The 18,803-nt window shown below is 29.7% G+C and overlaps 3 protein-coding genes across 27 annotated transcripts; all 3 read left to right on the top strand.

The window, feature by feature from the left end:
* The first annotated feature begins 1,075 nt into the window (after positions 1 to 1,075).
* LOC109606120 (uncharacterized) lies at positions 1,076 to 9,392 on the top strand. 25 transcript variants are annotated; one of them, XM_020016430.2, is made up of 5 exons: positions 1,076 to 1,249; positions 2,097 to 2,140; positions 5,612 to 6,303; positions 6,356 to 6,485; positions 6,540 to 6,701. In XM_020016430.2, exons 1-5 carry the CDS (start codon positions 1,178 to 1,180, stop codon positions 6,685 to 6,687), a joined length of 1,086 nt encoding a protein of 361 aa, XP_019871989.1. In that variant the 5' UTR covers positions 1,076 to 1,177; the 3' UTR covers positions 6,688 to 6,701. The 25 variants fall into 25 exon arrangements, with proteins under 25 accessions (XP_019871989.1, XP_049822047.1, XP_049822046.1 ...); XM_049966090.1 differs by lacking the exons at positions 1,076 to 1,249; positions 6,356 to 6,485; positions 6,540 to 6,701 and adding exons at positions 1,537 to 1,717; positions 8,093 to 8,149; positions 9,146 to 9,289; XM_049966089.1 differs by lacking the exons at positions 1,076 to 1,249; positions 6,356 to 6,485; positions 6,540 to 6,701 and adding exons at positions 1,537 to 1,717; positions 7,225 to 7,281; positions 7,409 to 7,575.
* A 3,019-nt stretch (positions 9,393 to 12,411) lies between these two features.
* On the top strand, positions 12,412 to 13,434 carry LOC109600273 (odorant receptor 22b-like). The gene is made up of 2 exons (XM_049966431.1): positions 12,412 to 13,172; positions 13,224 to 13,434. The coding sequence occupies exons 1-2, from the start codon at positions 12,412 to 12,414 to the stop codon at positions 13,432 to 13,434; spliced, it is 972 nt and encodes a 323-aa protein (XP_049822388.1).
* Positions 13,435 to 17,143: 3,709 nt separating this feature from the next.
* On the top strand, positions 17,144 to 18,803 carry LOC109600272 (odorant receptor Or2-like). The gene is made up of 5 exons (XM_049966313.1): positions 17,144 to 17,917; positions 17,967 to 18,075; positions 18,129 to 18,230; positions 18,293 to 18,451; positions 18,505 to 18,803. The coding sequence occupies exons 1-5, from the start codon at positions 17,157 to 17,159 to the stop codon at positions 18,556 to 18,558; spliced, it is 1,185 nt and encodes a 394-aa protein (XP_049822270.1). The 5' UTR covers positions 17,144 to 17,156; the 3' UTR covers positions 18,559 to 18,803.

Below are 18,803 nucleotides of genomic sequence, written 5' to 3'. Positions count from 1 at the left end.
ACTAAATTTACAATTGTCTGTGAGGAGACCAATTTTGAGGTTAGAAAGATCATTTTTGATATAAATGTTAAGCAAGGACCATCCTTTAGGACCCATTTTTAGCATTATCAGATTTTATATAGGGTGTTCGTAATTTACATTTAATATTGTATTTTTAAAAAATCAATAACTAACTTTGTTATTTTCAATGAAGTACCGTATATATTTTAGTTATAAAAGTATAGAGAATACTTAAAATGAATATTAACGCATATATTACCAAAATGTAACGGGAATTTGTCTGAAATAACTCAGATTATTGACGTTTTAAGATGCACAAAATTAAAAGTAAATAACGAACACCTTTGAAATATAAAATAAAAATAAAATTTGAAAATTCTAAGTATGGAAGTTTTCAGCATCAAAATTGGTGACTTTATAGACATTTTAGTTAGACCATCAATATGTCAAAATTTTTGAAAAAAATTAATAACTCACGCAAAAACTATTCGATTTTTATATATGACATGGTATAGCTATTTTAATTTTAATTATATGTAAAATTTAAAAATACAAAAATATACAAGGTATTCTATTAAAAATAACAAAGTTGGCCAAACCGGAAGTGAAATTGTGTCCAAAATAAATTAGAAAAGTAGTTCAAGTCAAGTTATAATTGCTATAAAAAATTCAAATCAATACCTTTTACCTTTCTCCACAAAATTTTAATGTGTAAGTGAATCATCCTGTATATGTTAACTTTTTTATGAAAAAGAAATCTCGAATATTTTTTTTAATAATTAAATAAGGGTTCTTTCTGCTTTCTTGTTTTTGTTTAATTTTTTTATTTAATAAATTATTTGTAGTATTCAGGGGTGAATTTTTCGAATTAAAATTTCACCCTCCCTTTCAGACTAAACAGTATAAATGTATTATTTATAAATTAATCTTGAAAAACTGCAAATGTCTTCGTTGACAACATTCAACAAGTTCAGCATAGTATTGTTCATTATGTAAAAGAAGCGGAACATTTTATTACCAACTTATTCCAAAATCTGTATTTTTTTTGTAATAGGAAGTGAATTAAAATTAAAACTAGTTGGTAGACGTGTATGCAAGTTCCTTCCTGTCTTTGTGACAATCACAGTAAAGAGTTACTGATTTTCATAGTCCCATAAAGTACAAGAAACCTCTTGAAATGGATTTACAAATATACATTTCAAGCATGCAAGACTGGCTGATGGACAAATTCGGTTTGTCGCGACAACTGGTAAGATTTTTTTATTTGACTTTGACAAAATAACATAATTTAAGCAAGACAATTTCCGAGGAACGATTGAAACTTCCATAAAATGAATAACCTAAAGTAGTTTGAATAGACTGCACTAAATCAGCTGATTAAAAACAGTAACGGACAATTCGATGTTTAAACTTATTTCCAACACATCCAATGATGTGTGAAAATGTGTCAAATAACGCATTTTTCTTGACCAATTCACGTATTATTAAAACAATAATTACAAACGCGATTTCAAAATCAATTTGGGATGTTGGTACGGACCGCTTTGTACCAACTGCCGTTACGGTTCACGTGTACTCACGCGTCTGCCGGTTTTAAACGTTTGTGCATGTTTTTGATGTGTTTATTTGATGTGTTAAATTAAAAATGGATATAAGGGCGCAAATTACCAATATCCAGGAGGGACTGATGAAGGATTTCGAAATATCCAGGCAAGTGGTGAGTCACACTTGCTGTTTTTTATGGGGTCGGTTTATTTGTAGTAAGTTGTACGCGGTGCTTTAGAAAACGCCGAAACAGTATAAAATTTCAGTGGGTTGTCGCAGTTGGAATTGTTGTTGCTTTTTAAATTTTTAATGCTTAGTTATTAGGCGATTGTGTTTAGGTTAGATTTATTAAGGGTTTATGGTTATTGAACAGGTTTGTGTTTATAAAATGTTATGATAGTCGATGAATTTTATTTATCAAACCGAACTCGACATCGTACACCTTGTTGGTGGATAATATTTCATTTAAACATTTTTAAATTGGTTTTAAGAATTACTTATCAGCAGTACGTAGTATAGTCGATAATTTTAATGAAATTGTCTTTTCACAGATTTATGACCTGATTGCCAACGATTGTCTCAATAAAATAGATATGTAAGTAAGACTATGTATTATATTTTTTTTTTATAATATAAGATACCGGAAAAAAATTAGCTGTAATCAACAATTTTTTACCAATACTCGCAAGCAAATTTTTGCCACAAAAAAAGCTGATAAAAATGAAATTCAGTTTTGATTTTCCCTTCAGAATTAATTTATTTAATTCCTGAAGTACAAAATACAAGGACAAAAATTGTTTTGGGGGATGGAAAAATATGTGATCTCTCTGGTGATTGAGGTAGAACCCATATAATATTCTGAAGCCGCCTTTGTGTCTTCAATGCGTCGTGTGATTTTGCGTTCACCTGTAAAAACAGGATGTATTTTCTATTAATTAAAAGAAGTCATCTTTGAGTAAGTTTTCAAACAATATACAAGGTGTTTCTAAAATAGAGCTAGTAGAAGATATCTAATAATGAAGAAAATGTAAACATTTTTAGATTTTTCATTCTTTTTAATTTCTCCTTAGAAAATACAGCCCCCTAAATTTGAATTAAGATATCCAATAATGAAAATAATCTAAATATATTTTTTTAATTTCTTCTGAAGAAAATAAAACTCCTTAAATTTGAATTAAAACTAAATATATTTTTTCAATAGAGGATATCAAATAATGAAGAAAATCTAAATAGTTTTTTTATAAAATTTCTCCTGAAGAAAATACTACCTCTTAAATTTAAATTAAAATTAAACATTTTTTCTCATATTTCGGTAACCTTTGGTTCGAAGATATCCAATAATGAAGAAAGTCTAATTATTTTTTTATAAAATTTTTCCTGAAGAAAATACAGCCAGCCCTGAATTAAAACTAAATATATATTTTTTCCATATTTCTGTAATCTTTGGTTCGATGGAAGATATCCAATAATGAAGAAAACTAAATATTTTTTTTAAACAATTTCTCCAGAAGAAAATACATATTTCGGTAACCTTTGGTTTGATGGAAGACATCCAATAATGAAGATAATCTGAATAATTTTTTTATAAAATTTCTCCTGAACAAAATACAACCTCTTAAATTTAAATTAAAATTAAATATATTTTTTCTCATATTTCGACAATCTTTGGTTCGAAGATATACAATAATGTAGAAAATCTAAATATTTTTTTTATAAAATTTCTCCTGAAGAAAATACAACCTCTTAAATTTAAATTAAAATTAAACATATTTTTTCTCATATTTCTGTAATCTTTGGTTCGATGGAAGATATCCAACAGTGATGAAAACTAAATATTTTTTTATAAAATTTCTTCTGAAGAAAATACAGCCCCTTAAATTTGAATAGTTTTACTATTAATGTATTTTTTTCTCATATTTTGGTAACCATTGTTTCAATCGAAGATATCCAATAATGAAGAAAATCCAAATAATTTATTTTTCTAAAATTTCTCCTGAAGAAAATATAGCCTCTTAAGTTTGAATTAAAGCTAAATTTATTTTATTCTCATATTTCGGTAACTTTTGGTTCAATCGAGGATATCCAATAATGAAGAAACCTCAATATTTTTTATACAATTTCTCCAGAAGAAAATACAGACTCTTAGATTTGAATTAAAACTAAATATATTTTTTCTCATATTTCTGTAATCTTTGGTTTGATGGAAGATATCAAATAATGAAGAAAATCTAATTTTTTTTTTTATAAAATTTCTTCTAAAGAAATACAGCCCCTTAAATTTGAATAGTTTTACTATTAATGTATTTTTTTCTCATATTTTGGTAACCATTGTTTCAATCGAAGATATCCAATAATGAAGAAAATCCAAATAATTTATTTTTCTAAAATTTCTCCTGAAGAAAATATAGCCTCTTAAGTTTGAATTAAAGCTAAATATATTTTATTCTCATATTTCGGTAACTTTTGGTTCAATCGAAGTTATCTAATAATGAAGAAACCTTAATATTTTTTATACAATTTCTCCAGAAGAAAATACAGACTCTTAGATTTGAATTAAAACTAAATATATTTTTTCTCATATTTCTGTAATCTTTGGTTTGATGGAAGATATCCAATAATGAAGAAAATCTAAATTTTTTTTAGAAAATTTCTTCTAAAGAAATACAGCCCCTTAAATTTGAATTAAAACTATTAATATATTTTTTCTCATATTTTGGTAACCATTGTTTCAATCGAAGATATCCAATAATGAAGAAAATCCAAATAATTTATTTTTCTAAAATTTCTCCTGAAGAAAATACAACCTCTTAAATTTATATCAAAATTAAATATATTTTTTCTCGTATTTGTTGTCTCTTTTGTTCGAAGATATCCAATAATGAAAAAAGTCTAATTATTTTTTTATAAAATTTCTCCTGAATAAAATATAGCCCCTTAAAATTGAATTAAAGCTATTAATATATTTTTTTCTCATATTTTGGTAACCATTGTTTCAATCGAAAATATCCAATAATGAAGAAAATTCAAATAATTTAGATATCCAATAATGAAGAAAATCTCAATATTTTTTTATACAATTTCTCCAGAAGAAAATACAGTCTCTCTTAAATTTGAATTAAAACTAAATGTATTTTTTTCCTTTGGTTCGATGGAAGATATGCAATAATGAAGAAAATCTGAATATTTTTTTTTTATAAAATTTCTCCTGAAGAAAATACAACCTCTTCAATTTGAATTAAAACTAAATATATTTTTTTCTCATATTTCGGTAACCTTTGGTTTGATGGAAAATATTCAATAATGAACAAAATTTGAATGTTTTTTATAAAATTTTCTACACCATAGAGTATTTTTTACAACTATTAAGTTCTTCTTATTTTTGCACAATTGTGTGATTTTCATTCAATACAAAATCAATTAGGTATAATATAACCTCAAATTCTATTTGTTTTTGTATTTGTTGTTTGTCTTTGTATTTGTAAGAAATGGGTGCCACTAAAATTTTGAACATGGTGATATGTTAACTCTGGGTCAATGTCATGGAAAGGCAAGTGCTAGCTGTAAGATGATATGTAGAAAAATATTCTTGAAGAAATTTACCTAATTATAAAACCTCTCTAACCAGTCTATATGACTGGAGAAGTATATCTCCAATTATATATTTCTAGATATAACTTTAAGAATTTTTCCATCATGAGGGTGGTACCCCATTTTAATCAGCGATATCGTCAGTTACTTTCTAAATTTTCAAAATTAAGGATTTGATCTCCAAGCTCATCAGATCAGATCAAAAGTATCTTATATCTTTTATTTTCTTCAAAAATTTAAATTGAAAAAGGAGAAGAACCCCAAGTATGTATACATTTAATGTATTTTAGAATAATACATACCAAATTTAAACACGATTACATCAAAGATTATGGAAATATGACAGAAAAACAATTTTTTAATTTAAATTTTAGGAGGGCTGGATATTCTTCGTGTATACAATCACGAGCATTCTCTGGTACCTATAATAAATCAAATTTTAATAAAGATACAAAATTTCATTATTTATTATTTACAGTCCCTCTCACAAGCACCTTTCGTACTTGCTCCAGCACATGGGTGCTCTGAAGGACTGCTTCCAGCTGAGAGACTACGGCGAACTGGCCCGCCACCGCAGCAACTTCGTCGACATGTACTACCTGCTGCAGAAAAAGGTCCAGGAGATCGAGCACAAGATCGAACTGTGCAAGAAACGCTTCACCAGCACGCTGCACGGCCTGTTCTACCTGCAGGACTTCAGCTTCGTGTTCTCCGTCATGTTGCTGGTGAACATCTGGCGCCTCGGGTGGCTCTACATGTGCGTGCGTCTGGACGTCATCATGCGCTGCACCGAGCAGTTCAACTTCAACGCGGACAAGGAGAGCCAGCTGGAGACGTTGTTCCTGTGCCTGCAGACGGACGACCTGAAGCTGCTGGTGCAGCGGGACGGCTACTCCATCCTGCCGATGCAGGACTCGATCGTGCTCTCGATTTCGGAGCAGATGATGGAGGGGGCCAAGGAGCACTTGCAGCTGCTGCGCCAGCACATGCCCACCAATATGGTGGAATCGATGGCCACCTCCAACATCTTCGATAATTTGATGCACCTGAACAGGCAGCGCAGCCGGATGATGTACACGATGAACTTCCTCAACCACATGAGCACCATGATCGGGATGAGGCAGTGCAGGCATCGGGACACGCCGCAGGAGTATGCGGCTCCTCCCTCAGGTAATGGTCGTTAATGGGCAAAATAAGGGGGTGTTAAATTAATTTGTTTTAGTCAACCACGGTTTCATACAAGGCAACGCACCCGTGGACGGAGAGGAGGTGTTTTTGGGTGGGTATGCTAAGTTGTCATTTGCTGCTGGCATGGATGCTTCCAAACGGGGATATCCTGAAACTGTCAGATGGTACTTTATCGTAATGTGTTCTCTCATGTAATCGTCATTTTTTTATCGTTTTAGGCTGCGTAAAGTTCCAGTCCAGGCTATTTTGGAGGCTTCTTCCAATGCGACGAAGGCTGCTGAGAGAGTGACCAAAGATTTACCGAGACATTGGAAGTTTTCTGTCAAATATGAAGAAAAAGTCCATCATGTGGTATACCGAAAATAAAATGGTGTATGTTTTTTAAGTTTTTTATTATAGGATACTTGTTTCTTTTTAAGAGATCTTTATTGTTTTATTACATTGCAATCAATGTATTTTTTATCATACAATATATTTTTATATCTAATAAATATTTAATTCTACAATAATTAGTTTACTATTTACACACAATTCAATATTTAGCTAAAATTCAACAATTCACTTCCACCGCTTGTAAGAAACAAATTTTCTTCTGGAAAATATAGAAAATATGTTACTTATAATTTTATTTGGATTCTCGTTCTGCTCAAATTCATTTATACTATCTTCGGAAATGGAGAACATCTTTAACTCAATAGTCAATTGTTTCTTGTGTTCCTTTTTGACTTTCTTTTTAAGAGCTTTTGTATCCTTTTGGTTGTCAAACTTTGAAAACTGAAAAATAAAAATGATCGGCATGAAGCAGTGCAGGCATCGGGACACGCCGCAAGAATATGCGGCTCCTCCCTCAGGTAGTGGTCGTTAATGGGCAACATAAGAGGGTGTTAAATTCTTTTGTTTTAGTCAACCACGGTTTCATACAAGGCAACGCACCCGTGGACGGAGAGGAGGTGTTTTTGGGTGGGTATGCTAAGTTGTCATTTGCTGCTGGCATGGATGCTTCCAAACGGGGATATCCTGAAACTGTCAGATGGTACTTTATCGTAATTTGTTCTCTTATGTAATCGTCATTTTTTTATCATTTTAGGCTGCGTAAAGTTCCAGTCCAGGCTATTTTGGAGGCTTCTTCCAATGCGACGAAGGCTGCTGAGTGAGTGACCAAAGATTTACCGAGACATTGGAAGTTTTCTGTCAAATGTGAAGAAAAAGTCCATCATGTGGTATACCGAAAATAAAATGGTGTATGTTTTTTAAGTTTTTTATTATAGGATACTTGTTTCTTTTTAAGAGATCTTTATTGTTTTATTACATTGCAATCAATGTATTTTTTATCATACAATATATTTTTATATCTAATAAATATTTAATTCTACAATAATTAGTTTACTATTTACACACAATTCAATATTTAGTTAAAATTCAACAATTCACTTCCACCGCTTGTAAGAAGCAAATTTTCTTCTGGAAAATATAGAAAATATGTTACTTATAATTTTATTTGGATTCTCGTTCTGCTCAAATTCATTTATACTATCTTCGGAAATGGGGAACATCTTTAACTCAATATTCAATTGTTTCTTGTGTTCCTTTTTGACTTTCTTTTTAAGAGCTTTTGTATCTTTTTGGTTGTCAAACTTTAAAACTGAAAAATAAAAATGATCGGCATGAGGCAGTGCAGGCATCGGGACACGCCGCAAGAATATGCGGCTCCTCCTTCAGGTAATGGTCGTTAATGGGCAAAATAAGGGGGTGTTAAATTAATTTGTTTTAGTCAACCACGGTTTCATACAAGGCAACGCACCCGTGGACGGAGAGGAGGTGTTTTTGGGTGGGTATGCTAAGTTGTCATTTGCTGGTGGCATGGATGCTTCCAAACAGGGAAAACCTGAAACTGTCAGATGGTACTTTATCGTAATTTGTTCTCTTATGTAATCGTCATTTTTTTATCGTTTTAGGCTGCGTAAAGTTCCAGTCCAGGCTATTTTGGAGGCTTCTTCCAATGCGACGAAGGCTGCTGAGAGAGTGACCAAAGATTTACCGAGACATTGGAAGTTTTCTGTCAAATATGAAGAAAAAGTCCATCATGTGGTATACCGAAAATAAAATGGTGTATGTTTTTTAAGTTTTTTATTATAGGATACTTGTTTCTTTTTAAGAGATCTTTATTGTTTAATTACATTGCAATCAATGTATTTTTTATCATACAATATATTTTTATATCTAATAAATATTTAATTCTACAATAATTAGTTTACTATTTACACACAATTCAATATTTAGCTAAAATTCAACAATTCACTTCCACCGCTTGTAAGAAGCAAATTTTCTTCTGGAAAATATAGAAAATATGTTACTTATAATTTTATTTGGATTCTCATTCTGCTCAAATTCATTTATACTATCTTCGGAAATGGGGAACATCTTTAACTCAATATTCAATTGTTTCTTGTGTTCCTTTTTGACTTTCTTTTTAAGAGATTTTGTATCTTTTTGGTTGTCAAATTTTGAAAACTGAAAAATAAAAATGATCAGGATGAGGCAGTGCAGGCATCGGGACACGCCGCATGAATATGCGGCTCCTCCCTCAGATAGTGGTCGTTAATGGGCAACATAAGAGGGTGTTAAATTCTTTTGTTTTAGTCAACCACGGTTTCATACAAGGCAACGCACCCGTAGACGGAGAGGAGGTGTTTTTGGGTGGGTATGCTAAGTTGTCATTTGCTGCTGGCATGGATGCTTCCAAACGGGGATATCCTGAAAGTGTCAGATGGTACTTTATCGTAATTTGTTCTCTTATGTAATCGTCATTTTTTTATCATTTTAGGCTGCGTAAAGTTCCAGTCCAGGCTATTTTGGAGGCTTCTTCCAATGCGACGAAGGCTGCTGAGAGAGTGACCAAAGATTTACCGAGACATTGGAAGTTTTCTGTCAAATGTGAAGAAAAAGTCCATCATGTGGTATACCGAAAATAAAATGGTGTATGTTTTTTAAGTTTTTTATTATAGGATACTTGTTTCTTTTTAAGAGATCTTTATTGTTTTATTACATTGCAATCAATGTATTTTTTATCATACAATATATTTTTATATCTAATAAATATTTAATTCTACAATAATTAGTTTACTATTTACACACAATTCAATATTTAGCTAAAATTCAACAATTCACTTCCACCGCTTGTAAGAAGCAAATTTTCTTCTAGAAAATATAGAAAATATGTTACTTATAATTTTATTTGGATTCTCGTTTTGCTCAAATTCATTTATACTATCTTCAGAAATGGGGAACATCTTTAACTCAATATTCAATTGTTTCTTGTGTTCCTTTTTGACTTTCTTTTTAAGAGATTTTGTATCTTCTTGGTTGTCAAACCTTGAAAACTGAAAAATAAAAATGTATTATTTGTATAAACTAATATTAAAAAAAAATTAAGTACTTACTTTGAAGGAGTCCATACTTCTTTAAGTTACTCAACTCTACTAAATTATATAGAAATTTGCAAGTAAATTTATACTACTAAAATGTGTTGAATACTAAATTACATTTGCCTGTAATTAACTACAAAACATGAGTTTACGTCATAAATGACGCCAATAACTGTAAAGAGAAACAATTAATTTTAGATTATTTCCAGATTAAAGATGTAATGTATGTTAAGAACTTTCCCTGATGTATTTGGTTTCCAAATAGTGAACAATTAAAACATTTTCAAAATAAACTGCAGTTTATTCATGAATAATAAATTTATCTCGAGAATAGGCTTAGATCTAAAACGTTAGATTTAAACTTCAGTATGTAACATCTGTTGTAAAAGGCTGCAGCTGGATTACCCCAGATATATTAATCTCACACTTTCTAAATATAGTTTCTCTTAACAAAATTTGATAAATAAATAATTTGGCTTTTGTGCTGTAAATTGTGAGATGTTTGTTTTTAATGTGTATTATGTATTATTAGTTTTCCATGAATGAATTTGTTTTTGTTTATTAATACGTTTATTTTCTTAAGGAAAATGTGGAATTATCACATTGCCAGTATGAAATCTAATGTCTTGGATCATAAAATTCATTTATTTTATAGACTATTTATATCATTTTTATGGTATATAAATTGTTTTTGAGTCATTTATTTATTTTAGTTCAAATTAATTGATTGTGTAGTAATAGATACATACAGTGGTGGACAATATTAAAGGAACTTTTCAAAATATTAAATATTATAATCATGACTATTTAATTGAATGTGAAAAGTTAAAATGATACTAATTTACTATTGTTGTTTCATAATATAATGTAAAAAAATTAACATGGCAACTTTAATTTTGAAAGGGAATTTTAATAGTTAAACCTGTGTTATTTAATTTAACATTAATAGTAAGTCTAGATTCCTTCAAGTTTCTTGATTTGTTTTGAAAAGTTTATTGAAATTTGTAAAATTTTTATGTCAAATTTGGTTATAAACCTGATCATCCATGTTGGATTAGGATGGGCAGGATATAACATCAATACTTTGGTCTTTTAACCTGTAACAATTTTTATTGTTTGTTTAGGATTATTTTGATTTTGAAACACATTTATTAGGAGCATTTTATTATTTATTTTATAACCGGTGAGCCACAAAGAATTTGCGTTTTAAAAAATAAATGGTGGATGGCTCACCCTTTGAAATGTAAAATGTGAAATGTGAAATGTGAAATGTGAAATGTGAAATGTGAAATGTGAAATGTGAAATGTGAAATGTGAAATGTGAAATGTGAAATGTGAAATGTGAAATGTGAAATGTGAAATGTGAAATGTGAAATGTGAAATGTGAAATGTGAAATGTGAAATGTGAAATGTGAAATGTGAAATGTGAAATGTGAAATGTGAAATGTGAAATGTGAAATGTGAAATGTGAAATGTAAAATGTAAAATGTAAAAGTGTAAAGTGTAAAGTGTAAAGTGTAAAGTGTAAATGTAAAATGTAAAATGTAAAATGTAAAATGTAAAATGTAAAATGTAAAATGTAATATGTAAAATGTAATATGTAAAATGTAAACTGTAAAGTGTAAAGTGTAAAGTATAAAATGTAAAATGTAAAATGTGAAATGAAAAATGTAAAGTATAAAATGTAAAATGTAAAATGGACAATGGAAAATGGAAAATGGAAAATGGAAAATGGAAAATGGAAAATGGAAAATGGAAAATGGAAAATGGAAAATGGAAAATTTAAAATTTAAAATTAACTAAAATTTAAAATTTAAAATTTAAAATTTAAAATTATTTAAAATTTAAAATATGGGCCACGAAAAATTTAAATTAACTCGTCACTAAAAACATTTTGTCCTCACTGTTCTGTGATCCAGTGAATGTGATCCTAAGCAAGTCAAAACTGGAGCTTCACATTTTTAGTAGAAACCAGAATTTTCCTTGTAGGTCTGGAGTCAAACAATCCCCCATCCATTAACCATCTTCTCACAGTCCTTAAACTAGTTTCAGCAAGTCCCATTTCCTCCAAGTTGGCTTTAATTTCAGTTGACGAGATTGTGTGGTACTGTGGAAATTAGATTGACCAATTGCACAGTAGACACAACAATAACAGAAGAAACAATTAACTTTATAGTTATTGGTATTCAAATTAAGCAGTACAGTTCATTTTTTAATTAATATATTTTTATAAGTTGCTTTAATTTTGGCCACTACTGTACATGGAAGTAAAAATTTGCTCAAAAATGAGCTTTTGAATATTTTATATTTCATTTGTTTAATATAATTTAAAAACAAACTACATATTACCTTATTAAATATGACTAAGCTCCAGAAAAATACACTGTATAATTAGATATTTTTCATTTTATAAATTTATTCGTCAATGAAATATAAATTAACATTTGAAGAATACATGTTCGAATTTTTTTAAATGATGAATAATTAAGCACCTACTTATAATGTACAATAGCCTAATTTTTTCTTTAAATTATTCAATCTACTTTAAAATAACCGGATCCCTAAGTAGTCATTCAGTTTGTCAACTAGTACACTACTTACAGGTAAGCTGGTAAGATATTGTAACAAACTTACAATACACGACATGTTTTAGTGTAACACAAAGATGGGTAATAAAAATCATTTGAACTTTTTGAAAAAAGTCAGACTGGTGTGTGGCTTCGTCGATCCTTCCCAGCTAAAGTACAAAAATAAATTGGTTAAAGGCTTTTACAGGGTCTACTCATTGATAGCCACACCGTTATACCTGACAAACCTCACCCTGATGATCATAGAAATGTTCAAGGAGTCCGACAACCCCCAAATCATGGGGGAAACCTTAAGCTATTCGACGCTTTACGTGGTGATGTACGTGAGTCTCCTCTACATCGAGTCCAAAAGCGTCCAAGACCTGTACAAAGCCATCGACGAAAAAGAGGAGGCTCTTCTAAAAACGGCCAACACCAGCATCAAACAAATCTACGAGAAGCACACCGAAATAAACAACGTGGTGGGGGCGCAAATATTCGGAGTCTGCGGCGTCTTTTGTATTTGCCTGGTCCTGCACCACATCAAAATATTCGAAGGCCAAAGGGCTTACGTTTTCTATCAGTGGTTCCCCTTCAACCCCGACAATTACTATTGGCTGCTCATTTTGGATCAAGTGTGCTACTTGAGTGTGGCTCTGTTTTACATGATGTACTCCAAACTGGCCGTAATAGCATTTTGCACCTACATCTTGGCCCACATCAAGGTGCTGCAGCATTTCGTCGTCAACATTGAACACTATGCGAAGTACGTGATGGAGAACGAAGGGATCGAAGACATACATGATGCCCGATACGTTGTCATAAAGCATTGCGTCAGGACCCACAATGAAATTATAGAGTAAGTGTTGATAATTGTGTCACAATTAGTTGCAGACCCGATTGTTTGTAGATACATCGATTTGGTGAGGCAAAACACCAGCACCTTCATTTTGCTTGATTTTATGTTGACGTCGTTGCAGCTGGGTTCAATTTTGATTTCACTGATGACTGAAGGATTGGTGACAATATACCCAAACTCAAATGCTACAAAAAATAATCTAATATTTTACAGAATCCAAGACTTGTGGATAAGTTGGTGCTGTGGTACTACTTTGTCTTAAACATTCATTGGATGTGGGTTACTTATTATTATGGAAACGAAATAATGGTGGAGGTATCTTACAATAATAAGAAATTACCAAAGCTTTTTTTAATTATTTTTTGAAATCTTAGAGTGTTAATATATCAGTTTTGGCGTACACTGAGTTGGAATGGCATAAATACGATTTAAAAGCTCAGCAGGGACTTATTTTGATGATGGCCAAATCACAGTTCCCACTTTCTTTGTCCATTGGGCCTCTGGCTGATTTATCACTATCGGCATTTTTAACGGTAAGTAAGAGATTTTAAACTTATTATACTTTATTAATTTTTAATTTTAGGTTATTCGAGCGACTTTTTCTTATATGACTTTTATGAAAACGATTTACGAATAAGAAGAATAAGCTGTCTACAAATTAAATAAACAAACACACAAGCACAGCACATCGGTAGATAAATTGAATTCAAATATTTCTGATATTGGAAATATTTGTGCAAATATAATTTTTACTTTAAGGGCAAATTAAAAATTTCACAGATAATTCTACATTTTCATTATTTGATGCCCTTGTACTATTTATTCTATGGACTAAATATTATAGAAAAAATAAATTAAAATAAAATACTAATAAATTGACTAATAATAAAATATTCCAAACTCAATATTTAATGTGTGGTTTGTCCTTGAAAAGCTTTTTATCAATATTATATTTAAATAATATAATGTACAATTTATCTCAACTAATGAGTAATTTTCTTACACACTGAAATATACTAGGTCAGTTTATAAAGCAAAGTTTCAATGATTTCTGCTATTTTATACAAACACATCCAAGTTGAAATAAATTGAAAAACAAATATTATTTTCTCTGCTTCACTCATCGGATCAAAAGCAATAGTAACATAAATAATAAACCAAAAATACATTAGTTTGTCTTTCATAATTGTTATTTTTCGTCTATTAATAACTGTGATTAAGTTATAAAATATTTGCTTGCATATTGTTTACGATTTTACTCTCTTGGAACAATAACTAAGTGTTGTTTTTTTGATCAGGAATGTTAATGAAGCAAGTTGAAACGACATCGAAAGGTTTAAAGATGAAGAAGAAAATTTTAAAAAAAAATGTTGAAGTGCCTGAGTTGAAATGCATCTCAAAATGGAGAAGGAAATTAAAAAAAAAGTTGAATTGTTTGTGTTGAAATAGTTGAGATTTACTGATGAAGAACTTTTTAGCCAGAAAAGTTGATAAGAGAGTTTATAGAGTTTACAGAGTTTATAGAGTTTGTGGAGTTTATACTGTTTAGAGCGTTTTTAGAGTTTATAGAGTTTGTGGAGTTTATACTGTTTATAGCGTTTTTAGAGTTTATAGAGTTTACCGGTTTTATAGAGTTTGAGTTTATAGAGTTTGTTGAGTTTATAGCATTTTTAGAGTTTATAGAGTTTATGGAATTTATAGAGTTTATTAGTTTATTTTAGAGTTTATAAAGTTTACAGAGTTTATAGAGTTTGTGGAGTTTATAGCGTTTTTAGAGTTTGAGTTTATAGAGTTTGTGGAGTTTATAGCGTTTTTAGAGTTTATTTAGTTTATACAGATTTTAGAATTTATAGTTCATTAATTTATAGAGTTTATAGAATTTGTGGAGTTTATAGCACTTTTAGAGTTTATAGAGTTTATGGAATTTATAGTGTTTATAGAATTTATAGAGTTTATTGGTTTATTTTAGAGTTTATAAAGTTTACAGAGTTTATGGAATTTATAGAATGTATAGGATTTATAGAATTTATAGAATTTATAGAATTTATAGAATTTATAGAATTTATAGAATTTATAGAATTTATAGAATTTATAGAATTTATAGAATTTATAGAATTTATAGAATTTATAGAATTTATAGAATTTATAGAATTTATAGAATTTATAGAATTTATAGAATTTATAGAATTTATAGAATTTATAGAATTTATAGAATTTATAGAATTTATAGAATTTAGAGAATTTAGAGAATTTATAGAATTTAGAGAATTTATAGAATTTATAGAATTTATAGAATTTATAGAATTTATAGAATTTATAGAATTTATAGAATTTATAGAATTTATAGAATTTATAGAATTTATAGAATTTATAGAATTTATAGAATTTATAGAATTTATAGAATTTATAGAATTTATAGAATTTATAGAATTTATAGAATTTATAGAATTTATAAATTCTATAAAATTTATATCTATCTAATTTATAAATTCTATAAAATCTATAAATTCTATAAATTCTATAAATTCTATAAATTCTATAAATTCTATAAATTCTATAAATTCTATAAATTCTATAAATTCTATAAATTCTATAAATTCTATAAATTCTATAAATTCTATAAATTCTATAAATTCTATAAATTCTATAAATTCTATAAATTCTATAAATTCTATAAATTCTATAAATTCTATAAATTCTATAAATTCTATAAATTCTATAAATTCTATAAATTCTATAAATTCTATAAATTCTATAAATTCTATAAATTCTATAAATTCTATAAATTCTATAAATTCTATAAATTCTATAAATTCTATAAATTCTATAAATTCTATAAATTTATAGAATTTATAGAATTTATAGAATAATTTATAGAATTTATAGAATTTATAGAATTAATTAATAGAATTTGTAGAATTTATAGAGTTTATATTTAAGGAAGCAAGTATCAACGATATTTAAAGCTTTAAAGATAAAGAAAAAAATGTTGAAGTGCATAAGTTGAAATGCATCTCAAAATGGAGAAGGAAAAAGTAGAAATTTTGGAGTTGAAATAGTTCATAACAAACATTTACTGATAAAAAACTGTTTGGCCAGAAAAATTGAAGAGATATTTAATGAAGTAAATTTGAACGATATTTAAAGCTTTAAAGATGATGAAGGGAATTTAGAAAAAAAAAATGCTGAAGTGCATGAGTTGAAATACATCTCGAAATATTGTGAGGATATAAGTTTATTCCTAAACAAACATTTACTGATGAAGAATTAGTATTTTTTGGCCAGAAAAGTTGACATATTTAATGAAACAAGTTGAATTGAAATATTAAAAGATCAAACTTTAACTACATTTAGTTGTTTTTATCCATCACATTTAATTAATATATTTATTTGTTATATTCATATATTTCGATAATAAGTTTTAACAAAATAAATAACAAGATTGTGTATTATTAAACTGTATTCCATGAAATATGGATTTATCACAATACTGTAATTAATCTAATGTATTATTCAACAACACAAATTATAGATTGTTTATGTGAATCTTATGGCGTATGAATTAAATTGATTTTAGTGTGTACCAATTAATGGAATCACTTAATTTATAACAAAGGGTGATTTAAATAAGATTTGTAACTGGTACAAGTTCAAATATTTCATTATTAATTATGATTGTATAAAATCCATGCCCCAGAAAAATATTTTTACTGTATAATTAGAATTTTTCCTCTATAATTAAAATTTATTCGCAAATGAAATTAACATTTCAGGAAAGTCTGTTCGAATTTTATTAAACGATTAATAATTAAGTACATAATTACAATGTGCAATTACGAGTCGCAGTTTTTTCTTTAAATTATTCAACAACCAAGTTCCTGGTTCTTAGTTCTACTGTGTACCACAAGGGTAAAACAGGTAAGCTCCAAAAAATTATATTAAGGAAACATATAACCGGGATCACGTTTCAGTTTGACCACGAACATGGGCCACAAAAATCATTTGAACTTTTTGAAAAAAGTCAGACTGATTTGCGGTTTCGTCGACCACAAGGAGCTGAAGTACCAGAACAAGTTGTTCAAAGCCTTTTACAGGGTCTACTCTCTCATAGCCACCCCGCTGTACCTGATAAACATGTCGCTGATGATCATAGAGATGTTCAAAGAGTCGGACAACCCCCAAATCATGGGCGAGACACTTAGCTACTCGACCCTCTACATCGTGATGTACGTGAGCCTGCTCTACATCGAGTCCAAAAACGTCCAAGACCTGTACAGAGCCATCGACAAGAAGGAGGAGGCCCTGCTCAAGACGGCCAACAGCAGCATCCGGGACATCTACGAGAAGCACACCGAAATAAACAACGTGGTGGGGGCGCAAATATTCGGCGTGTGCGGCGTGTTCTGCTGCTGCCTGGTCGTGCACCACGTCAAAGTGTTCGAAGGCGAGTGGGCCTTCATTTTCTTTCAGTGGTTCCCGTTCAACGCCGACAACTATTACATCCCCATTCTGTTGAATCAGCTTTGCTTTCTGTGCGTCGCCCTGTTTTACATGATGTACACCAAGTTGGCCGTAATCGCATTTTCCACCTACATACTGGCTCACATCAAGGTGCTGCAGCATTTCATCGTTAACATCGACCACTACGCGAAGTACGTGCTGGAAAACGACGGGCTGGAAGACATGCACGACGCTCGTTATGTTGTGCTAAAACAATGCGTCCAGAGCCACAATGAAATTATCGAGTAAGTGTTGGTGGGTGATGTTGGGTTTAATTTTATATTTGCATTTTAGATACGTCGATTTGGTGAGGCAGAACACCAGCACGTTCATTTTGCTTGATTTTATGTTGACGTCGTTGCAGCTCGGCTCCATTCTGATTTCTCTGATGACTGAAGGATTGGTAACAATGTAAAAAACTTTGATTTGAGCCAAAAATAATTTAATGTGTTACAGAATGAGAGACTTGTGGATAAGGTGGTGTTGTGGTACTACTTCACCTTGAACATCCATTGGATGTGGGTTACTTACTTTTATGGCAATGAAATTATGGTTGAGGTGGCTTGTTAAAAAATAACGACAATAACTTTTTTATTTATTTGTTTTATTTGTAATTTTAGAGTGTTAATATTTCTGTGTTGGCGTACTCAGAAGTTGAGTGGAACAATTTCGATTTGAAGGCTCAACAAGGACTCATCATGATGATGGCTAAGGCTCAGGTACCTCTATCTTTGTCCATTGGGCCTTTGGCTGATTTATCACTTCAAGCCTTTCTAACTGTAAGTTAACAAAATATAAAATAATAAATTATTGTATTCATTTATGATTTCAGGTTATCAGAGCAACTTTTTCTTACATGACTTTTATGAAAACGATTTACGAATAAAGACTAAATCGTTTTAATCCTGGATAAACAAACACATCAACACACACCAATAGATATACAGAATTAAAATTGTGCAAAGAGTTGGAAAATATTTGTTAAATGTATTTTCTATTATATTAAATAAACTGCAAAATGAAAACATCACAAAAATAAAATAAATTATTAATTTTAAATAATGTTTTATGTATTTTAAATTTAATGCACTTGTTTAATCTGTTTAATAAATTCATAAACTGATTAAAATG

The sequence above is a fragment of the Aethina tumida genome, chromosome 4 (genome assembly GCF_024364675.1).
Source record: "Aethina tumida isolate Nest 87 chromosome 4, icAetTumi1.1, whole genome shotgun sequence".
NCBI lineage: Eukaryota > Metazoa > Arthropoda > Insecta > Coleoptera > Nitidulidae > Aethina > Aethina tumida.
The sequence above is the reverse complement of the archived record's forward strand: the minus strand, read 5'-3'. Positions and strand labels throughout refer to the sequence as shown.